Here is a 10,283-nt window from a genome sequence, read left to right as displayed (position 1 = left end):
GTAAGTTTAGTGTTACACAATGTCAATTTTCAGAACAGTTTTCAGTTTTCGAATTACACCTAATTTATGATTATTAATGTGATAGGGGAAAAGGCAATAAATAAGGCAAAAAAAAGTTCAGTAGTTAACAGACTCAAATTCCTCAAATAAACCATAAACTTTTTTATTTTTTTTTTATTTTTTACACATTTCATAGCAAAATAATAAACAAACAAATGTTTATTAAATGTTGATCAAATGACAATGTATTACAGCTAATAAAAAACATTTGCTGTCATTATCCTTATAATACATCATGTATATCATACATTTAGTATGCATTATTTAGGGGTGTAACAATATATTGTCTCAATTATCGTACCAGTCACCTTGCCATAACAATCTGGCCCTTGTCAAAGTCGCTTGTTTCTGTTTGAATTAAGAATATTTTTCTTACCCCATGGACAGATAATTTTGCTTATTTTAAGCAAAAACTCACTTAATTTGATTTATTTCCCCAGAAAACAAGACATAATATCTTATCTAATTTTACTTATCTAATAAATGCATCTTAATTTAAGAATTTTTTGATATTTGGACTGGAAACCAGACAAAAATACAAAGTAAGAAAAGCATTTTTTGCAGTGATCATAAACTCCTCCCTCTTACAACACTAACCAAGAAGAGACTGACTTTCTGACACACCGACTTTGTCTCAACAAAAGCAATAAAGAATAAGCAATCAATGGAGAACAAAGAGAAAAACTTTTTCAAAAAAACAAAAAAGGATTTTTGTGATGTCTGTTGTGATTTCTGAACAGACAGCAGATCTATTTTTGAAAACCGTCCTTCAGAAAGTGAAAGTAGAGTTTAGTTTGCGAGACTCAAACGGTGAAAATGGCTTCAGCAGCTGAAGATGATTATATTTGTCCTGTTTGCTATGAAATCTTCAATGTTCCTGTTCTTCTGTCCTGTAGTCACAGTATTTGTAAAGAGTGTCTACAACAGTTCTGGAAAACTAAGAAAACTCAGGAGTGTCCTGTCTGCAGGAGGAGATCCTCAAGAGATGATCCTCCAGTTAATCTCACGTTAAAAAACTTGTGTGAATCGTTCCTGAAGGAGAGAAATGAGAAGCGTTCATCAGGATCTGAGGAGATCTGCAGTTTACACAGTGAGAAACTCAAACTCTTCTGTCTGGAGGACAAACAGCCGGTGTGTATAGTGTGCAGAGACTCAGAGAAACACACCAATCACACATTCAGACCCATCAGTGAAGTGCTTTCATCTTACAAGGTAAGAAAAATGTTTCTTGTTTCACATGTAAAGAACAATAATTAGTCGTAAACATAGATATCATCACTATTTCAATGACATTTTACTGAAATTTATATGACATTTACTGTGCTGTAAAAGTATTTGCCCATCCTGATTTCTTATGTTTTTGTGTCTCATACTAAATAGTGGGGCCTTTTTCATAGATATCATTATTTTGCACACAAAAAAAAAAAAAACAGCACAATTGAGCGGACAACTTTAGTTCAGCCTCATTGGAGGGTTTTCAAGCATGAACTCCCTGTTTAAGGTCCTGCCACATCATCTCAATTGATTTCAAGTCAGGCCTTTGACAAGGCCACTCCAAAACTGTAATTGTGCTTTTTTGAGCCGTTCAGAGGTGGATTTACTCACTATTCTTTGAATCATTGTCTTGTTGCTTGAGCTTCAGTTTGCAGACTAAAGATGGGATATTGTCCTTCAGCATTTTCTGATAGAAAATAAGAAAATTCAGTTCCTACGATGTTGTTCTTGGCCCTTTGGTGACTTTGAGCCACTTCTGGGAAGGTTTTACTGTGCCGAGTTTTCTCCATTTGGATATAATGGCTCTCGCTGTGGTTCTTTGAGTCCAAGAGCCTTTGAAATAGGTTTGTAATCCATCACAGACGGATGTGTTTCAATCACCGTCTTCATCATTATTCCTGGAGTTTCTTTCACCTTTGTCAATAGTGTGTTACTGTTTAAGACCTTTTAACCAACTTCATGCTGTTGAAAAAGTCCTATTTAAGTGTTTATGTGATTGAACAGGGCTGCAGTGATCAGGGCCGGGTTTCCCGATAACGATGTATCTTAGCTCTTAAGAGCGCTTTCTACGTGCAAGGTTACGAACGCTCGCAGCAATTCCACAAGCGCTTCCCAAAAATGCACTTAACATGAACGCGCGAGAACGCGCTCTACGTGCTACTTAAGAGTCGCTGTCCATTCGTGATGTGCTGAAACATAACCTTATCTGGAATCGTATTCTGAACGTTTAACCTAATAATTGTCATCTGTTGTGGATTAGCAATCAAGACAAGTCTATATAAAGCACCTACAGGCAGAGGAACTGACAAAATAGCTGAAAAAAAACAAAAACAAAACAAGAACAGATACCTTTCAAAAAGATTAAATTAATGTCCTTTTAGAGGAGATAGAGCGAAACAAAGATGCAATTTTTAACAGATTTAAAGGATTTCTTTTATTTATTTTTATGTTCATTCATTTAATTTTGATTCAAATTATTAGATTAAATTATTTCTATTTTTTTTGTTTTTAATTATTTAATTTATTAATTTAACCAACAAAAAAGAGTAATAAAGTGTACAATAAAGTACAATCAAAACCTTATATTATAATCACATTGCATTTGAATAAAGTTAAAGGTGTATCTGCCGGTTGTCCTGCAGGTGTCCTCATAAATCTGTCTTCGATGCACTTGGGGATGTACGATTACTCCAGAGCACTCGTAGTTCTATGAAGATTTTCAAGTGCTACTTACTTTACGATGCTTTTGGGAAACGCACCCCAGGACGGGTTGTGTTTAGTCCAGCTGAACAACATTATAAATACAGTTTCATAGATTTGTGCAATTAGTAAGTATGGGGCCAAATACATGATCACGCAGGCCCAGTTAGTATTGGATAACTTTTTTGCTTCAGTATATAATAGTGATGGTGAAATGAAGCTTTGTGAAGCACCGGGGCTTTCCCCCTCGACTGTATTGTAAAATGGTTCATTACTCCAAGCTTTTCAACACGTTACACACTAACGACATCTTGTGGTCAAAAGGTGGAAAAACTGTCTTTCTGTCCCAAAAGACCTTTTATTTTTCCTTTTTTTTTTTCATTTAATAAATAACTTTGTGCTCTGTAAACTACAAAGCAATACAATTAATCCTCATAATTCATGTTAGTGTTAATTAGGGCTGTAATCTCCCAGTCGATTAGTCAATTATTTGGTCGATACGTTCTTGCTCGACCAAAATTCTGATTGGTCGATTTTTTGCCGCGTTCATTTCATCAGGTGGAAAGCACTAATTGCTAATGGGGTTTTTTTCAGAGCACCCCTGTTTCACAGGTAACAGTCTGTCTTCAGAACACCCCCCTTGTTTTCACTTCTTTTGGATTAGCCCAACCCACTGGAGAAGAGAGACAGATTGAAGAAAGTAGGCTACTAGAAGGTTTGCTGAATATTATTACTTGATCTGGTTTGTTTAATAAACATTCTTTTTTTATTATAGTGGACGTACCTTTTGTGTTTAAGAGTAAAAGCTTTAAGTTAATAGTCTATTGTTCAAATCAGCCAGCAGCCATATCACCCTGTAGCTCAAGACTGGTTGCCCACTGAAGCTAAGCAGGGTTGAGTCTGGTTAGTACCTGGATGGGAGACCTCCTAAGAAAAAACAGGTTGCTGCTGGAAGAGGTGTTAGTGAGGCCAGCAGGGGGTGCTCACCCTGTGGTCTGTGTGGGTCCTAATGCCCCAGTGTAGTGACGGGGACACTATACTGTCAAAAGAGCACCGTCCTTCGGATGAGACGTTAAACCGAGGTCCTGACTCTCTGTGGTCATTAAAAATACCAGGATGTCCTTTGAAAAAGAGTAGGGGTGTAACCCCGGCATCCTGGCCAAATTTGCCCCTTGGCCCCTGTCCATCATGGCCTCCTAATCATCCCCATATACTGATTGGCTTCATCACTGTCTCCTCTCCACCAGTAAGCTGGTGTGTGGTGGGCGTTCTGGCGCAATATGGCTGCCGTCGCATCATCCAAGTGGATGCTGCACATTGGTGGTGGTTGAGGAGATTCCCCCATCTATGTAAAGCGCTTTGAGGTCTCAGAAAAGCGCTATATAAATGTAACGAATTATTATAATTCAATGTTCAGCCTCGCTCTGTGCGAGCTGCAATGAAATGATAGCGTCTGTCAGTTATTGTATGACAAAAACAATTGTCTAAATTATGTTGCATATTCCTCAAAAGTTCTTGTGATGATATCACTAGTTGACAACATAGTACTATTTTTTATATTACTATTTATTTATAGTACTATTTATTCTATTACTATTTTTATATTGCGCGCAGATGCACGTTATGCAGCGCTGCAGAGCCGACAGACTCGTGTGTCAGTGCAAAATAATTAGGTCAAAAACGATTTAATATACTGCAAATAGCCTACTAGTTTTTTTTATGTTTATTTGAAATTCATTTAGGCGGACAACAAGGCTACCAAGTACTGCAGTGCGCAGCTAATTAATTTAATGTTTTTTTTCCCTAATGTCATTTTTTGTCGATTTTTAGTCGAAAATTATAGGACTTTAGTCGACCAAGATTTTCTTTGGTTGATTACAGCCCTAGTGTTAATGTAGTTCTTATACAATGTATAAACAAACAACTGTATGAATTAATTTATGAAAAAAATTATAATAATAAATGGGACTAATTACCTTGTACAGAAACAATTCTTATGAATCTGCTTTGATCTACAAATGCAGCCTTATTCACATAAACTGTAGCCCCAGTCCTAATCCTACGAGTTCACAGGCAAGGCTCATGAAGGCATAATCAAAATAAAAGAAAATTGTTGTGGAATGGTGAAGTGCTTGTGAACTGGGGAGCTGACATTTTATTTTGTGGGTAATTTAATAAATGTAAAGAAACTTGTTCAACAGTGTGAGGGCTAAGTCTATTTCTTTTTTATTTACTACTACCGAAGACTATCGAAACCTGCTCAGGAGGTTCACGCTATTTTTGAATCTGAATACGAAGCAGTCACGTGACTTTGTGTGGAAACGAAGCTTCGGACGTCACAGATCACATGGTTATGGCAATAATATACTAATAAATACTTTTGCACAGAATTGTATGATCATATCACTGTATTTTCTTCTCTTCACTGTAATCTGGTGTTTAATGTATTTTTGTTCAATTCTAGGAGGAGCTCAATACAGCACTGAAGTCCTTACGACAGAAACTTCAACACAATGAAAAGAAGAAAGGAGAGTTTGAGAAAACAGCTCAACACATCAATGTGAGGAAACAGAATCAAGAGTCATTTTCATTACAGCTGAATCACTTTATACCGTTATACATTGATATATTTAATATAATGGATTCCAGTTGATTATTTCTGTAAATGACGAGCAGCTTCTGCTTCTGGATCCGTTATATGTCGGGTATCCGAGATTTGTGTTGTTTGAGATGATTGAAGTGAATGTGATTTGATTTCAGTCTCAAGCTGAGCACACAGAGCGTCAGATTAAAGAAGAGTTTGAGAAGCTTCATCAGTTTCTCAGAGACGAAGAAGAAGCTACAATCACTGCACTGAGAGAGGAAGAGGAGCAGAAGAAGCAGAGGATGAAGGAGAAGCTGGAGGAGATGAACACACACATCTCAGCTCTTTCACACACAATCAGAGACATGGAGGAGATGATGAAAGACAATGACGTCTCATTTCTAAAGGTGACAAATCAATCTGGCTTCATTCTCTGTGCAGAAAACAACTTGTATAGAGAGACTCATTGACACTGAGAGTGTTTGATAAGATATTAAAATGTTTTCAAACTCTATATTTTCCAGCACTTTAAGGCCTCAATGGAAAGGTGAGTGAGATGCTCGTATCTCTTCTCTCAGTGGATCTGAACTCAAATTCACTGCAGTTCTGACTCCTGAATGTTCCTCAGAGTCCAGATCTCACAGCCGGATCCACGGATGAGTTCTGGAGCTTTGATTCATGTGTCGCGTTATCTGGGTAACCTGCCGTTCAGAGTCTGGAAGAAGATGCTGGAAACTGTCCAACACAGTGAGTCTCAGCAGATTTGACACCAGTGCAGAAGATAGTTCACATATAAACACACACAACATCAACATTTGATAGAAATATATTTAATAATCACTACAAAGTGAATGTAAACTGTATTTCAGAAAATCATCAGATCATACAGCGAACTTATAATGAATGAACTCTATATAAAAAGTCTATTCCTCATGGTTTATGTTTATGTATTAGGATACAATAGTGTTTATTGAATACTGATATTAAACCTGAAGCCTCAATCCATTCTGACAGTAACTGAGAGACCATTGTTATGTTAGTATAAATTATGATCTCTTTCAGAAAAAGAAAAATGTTTAACTTTTACATTTCTAATACATCATATTGCTCCGTTGACTCTGGATCCAAACACAGCAGATCCTCGTCTCACACTCTCTGCTGATCTGACCAGTGTGTCGTTCAGTGATGGAGATAAAACACTTCCTGATAATCCAGAGAGGTTTGATTATTATCCATGTGTCCTGGGATCTGAGGGCTTTAACTCAGGAACACACTGCTGGGATGTGGAGGTTGGAGACAATACATGCTGGAGTCTTGGAATAACAACAGCATCAAACCAAAGGAAGGGAAAGGATTTCTCTAAGTCTAATGTCTGGTGTGTGGGGTGCATGGACAGCAAATACGGCTCACAATCCCCAGAGCAACGGCTCACTGTCTTCACTGTTAAACAGAAGCTTCAGCGTGTGAGAGTTCAGCTGGACTATGACAGAGGAACAGTGTCATTCTCTGATCCTGTAACTAAAGACTGTCTGCGCAGATTCAGGACATCCTTCACAGAGACTGTCTTTCCATTCTTATATAATCACTGCACAACTTCTCCTCTGAGGATCTTACCAGTTAAACTGTTTATTACAGCAGAAAATCACAGTTAAATCTGCTTCTGCTTCTAGATTAATACAGTTTTGCAAATTATGCTTCAATAATAACATTGTAATCAAAGGGTTTCATTGATCAATCACACTTCAATGTAAAGTTATAACCAAATTAACCCTCGTGTTTCCTTAAGGACATGTTTGTCTCTTTCAGTTTAAAAAAAAAAAAAATCCTGTGTTAATGCAAACTGCATCAATTTTGGCACAAGTGTGTATTTTTACTTGAGTTTTCTTCTTTCCTTTCCACATTGTACACAAAATATTTACACTCAGGACCTTAAGGACAAAACTTCCCCAATTTCTTTTTATCCCAGGGCCATTTAACTATAAAATGATGCAGTCTTTGTTAACAGACTTTTGTTCTGTTGGCCTTTTCTTTTAAATAAATATATATATTGAATATATATATTGAATATATTGATATATATATATATATATATATATTTTTTTTTACAAGATGGTGCCGTTTTCTCAGGTTTGGCCTATTGTCACGATTTGGTCTTGTCTTGGTCACATTTCATGTCTGTCGTGATCCCCTGTTCAAAGTCATGTGATCCTGCGTGTGTTCCCTTGTCTGATGTGTCATGATGTTATTGGTTCATTGTTCACAGGTGTCCCTTGTTGGGTCATTAGTCTTGTGTATTTAAGCCCTCATGTTTGCCCTGTGTCTTTGTTTAGTATTGTTTTGGGTAACTGCTGTTTGTTCTTGTTTCGAGTTTTCATGCCTTTTTTTTATGTTTGATCACGTTGGTATTAAAGTTGCACTTGGGTTCTCTACATCTTGCCTCCTTACGTTACACCTATAAAGCGAATACTCACTTTTTTCTTGTTTTCTGCTTCTGCATATTAGAGTCAGTTGGATATATTATTGTGAAATAATTGTGTTTGTGTTGCTGTGAGGTTTGTTTATATGTACTAAAATTTGTATCTGTGCATGTAATAGTTGATAAAGAAAAAATATTGTATTGTAAATCTCAAATCCCAAAGTAATTATTAATATTATAAATTCAATACTTAAGTAACCATTAAACAAGTCATACAATAATTAAAGTATGTTTAAATTCATGTTTACAATATGTAAGTAAGGGATAATGTAGAGCGAGGCGGTTGTTATAGCGAATACAACCCCGACAGGCTGATCGGGACCCCGACGCGGAGGGAGCTTGAATCAGTCTGAAGGGGTTGTATTCGCTATAACAACCGCCTCGCTCTACATTATCCCGCTTATTACATGGCTACCTACCAAATAAATCAATAATTTGCAACAAAATATTGATTTAAAAAGGAGTTTATTGATTTAAAAATGATTTTAGAAATGATTAAAGAAAATAGTCCATTCCGTCTCTACGGTTAGAATCCTGCGTCCATAGCAACGCTCTGTTTTTCATGGCAACGGTGTGTTATACTTAGCAGCGTCTGTTATCAAGAAATAACACACCACATTCTACATTAGAATTCAACCAAGCCATGTAATAAATAGTATTAAGTGTATATATATATATATATATATATATATATATATATAAATAAATAAAATGATTAAAAAAAATTCAATTTTCAAACATTTTAAAACTGTTTTAAATAACGGTTTGAAAGTATGTAGTTTGTCTTGTTATTCTGTCAATCAGGGACGGATTTTGACTTGTAAAGGCCCTGGGGCCAGTTATCTCCAAAGGCCCCCCCTGCCCCCCCTCAGTGCGATAATAAAATTGTTTTTTGATAAATATAATGCACAATGTTGTTGGTGAAGACAGGGCTGCCAAATCTCACGCATCGTGTTGACACTGTTCTCCGTTTTTTTCAAGCAAAGAGGCCACTGACACCAATAGACAAGACAAGGCAGGTTACTTTTGATCAGACGCGGCGTCAGTCGATTTTGCCGGGGCTTCAGCCCTGAATGTTTTGAGTGTGGCCCCGAATGTATTTTGAAAATTTGACTGACAAATATGAAACTGGACAATAGCCGATGTAAACCCTCGAAATCATAAGTTGCCTTATTTCATTGTGCTTTGGCTTTGCTGCTGTCTCTGACTGGTGATTGTTGAAATCTCTCACACAGAGACACATCACGTGAGTGATTTCAGCCTATCCTAGAATATCTCCAGGTTCCTTTTCGAGAGGTCTCTCGTATTGCGTAAGGCTAGCTTACGCTAGGGCTGTAGTACTCGAGTCCGGTCTTGGACTTGAGTCCGGACTCGAGACCGCTTTTCTATGGTCTCGGACTTGTCTCGGACTCGCTGGTATTCGGACTCTGACTTGTCTTGGTCTCGGCCACTGGTCTTGCCAAATATGGCTTTTGGTCTCGACTGAGTCCAGGTGTCTTTATTATGATCCCAGTAATCACACATACGTCGCCGCGATATTAAAACAAAATATTATTGGAGGGAAAGTGAAACACTGGCCACCTAATAACTATGGGCATTTCAGCTCTTTTTCGTGAGCCGGCTCGTTTCACTCAGCTCACTGAAAGAGCCGGCTCTTTTGACTCACAAACGGCTCTATAAAAAATAAATGTTTAAATAAACTCGCTGAAAGTCCACCGCTAGTGCAGCGTGAATATTCACATTTTTAATTGTCCATAACACCCCGAAAACTAGGCTGCTTGCCTTGCACATCTAATTAATGGGCAAAGTTTTCCGACTTTTTTTCTTACCTTTCTTTCTTTGCCTATTCCACGAGTGGTAGGCTAAAATATAATTTTTCGTCACGTCATCCGCCCGATCCGCGGGTTATCCCATAGACTGTAAAAAATTGTATCCGCATCTCTTGTGTGTGTGTGTGTGTGTCTGTGAGTTGGCTCGGCCCTCCCTCATGCAGTTTAATTGGTTGACATCGCGTGTATGATTGACAGGAACAGAATGTAAGGCTGATCAGACGAATGTGTGTGCTCCTTTAGGCCTATATAATTATTATTTTTTTGTTGTTCTTTGAATTAGTCAATTATTTTAAATAAAATTATTCATTATTACATGATTTAATTTCTATAGGCTAGCCTATATTTTTTTAGCAGACTGCTTTTTTTTTTTCCTGTCCTGGACTCGGTCTTGACTCGGACTCGAACCTCTTTGGACTCGGTCTTAGACTTGTCTTGGACTCGACAAAGGTGGTCTTGATTACAGGCCTAGCTTACGCTACGGGAAAACCTCCTTTTCTCAAGAATACTGAAGTTACACTTTTAAAACGCATTGCAGCTGCACTGCGAACACAACTGAGCGCGAGAGCGGTCATTGGCTGTGCTGCGGCAACTGCACAAACCTATGGTGAGGCGGCTCTGACGCGAGAACCAATCGGGG

The 10,283-nt window shown here is 37.6% G+C and overlaps 1 protein-coding gene across 2 annotated transcripts; it reads left to right on the top strand.

Annotated features, from left to right (window-relative positions):
* Positions 1–629: 629 nt before the first annotated feature.
* LOC311094398 (E3 ubiquitin-protein ligase TRIM35-like) lies at positions 630–8,090 on the top strand. 2 transcript variants are annotated; one of them, XM_084132356.1, is made up of 6 exons: positions 630–1,272; positions 5,219–5,314; positions 5,515–5,745; positions 5,863–5,885; positions 5,967–6,085; positions 6,401–8,090. In XM_084132356.1, exons 1-6 carry the CDS (start codon positions 877–879, stop codon positions 6,988–6,990), a joined length of 1,455 nt encoding a protein of 484 aa, XP_083988482.1. In that variant the 5' UTR covers positions 630–876; the 3' UTR covers positions 6,991–8,090. The 2 variants fall into 2 exon arrangements, with proteins under 2 accessions (XP_083988482.1, XP_083988483.1); XM_084132357.1 differs by having other exon boundaries at positions 6,473–8,089.
* The last annotated feature ends 2,193 nt before the right edge of the window (positions 8,091–10,283 follow it).

The sequence above is a fragment of the Abramis brama genome (assembly GCF_963993115.1).
Source record: "Abramis brama genome assembly, chromosome: 13".
Taxonomy (NCBI): domain Eukaryota; kingdom Metazoa; phylum Chordata; class Actinopteri; order Cypriniformes; family Leuciscidae; genus Abramis; species Abramis brama.
This window is presented reverse-complemented; position numbering and strand designations above follow the sequence as displayed.

Coding starts and splice junctions, on each gene's coding strand:
- LOC311094398 (XM_084132356.1), top strand. CDS start 877: ATGGCTTCAGCAGCTGAAGATGATTATATTTGTCCTGTTTGCTATGAA. Junction 5,315..5,514: donor AAACAGCTCAACACATCAAT/GTGAGGAAACAG, acceptor ATTTGATTTCAG/TCTCAAGCTGAGCACACAGA. Junction 5,746..5,862: donor ATGACGTCTCATTTCTAAAG/GTGACAAATCAA, acceptor TATATTTTCCAG/CACTTTAAGGCCTCAATGGA.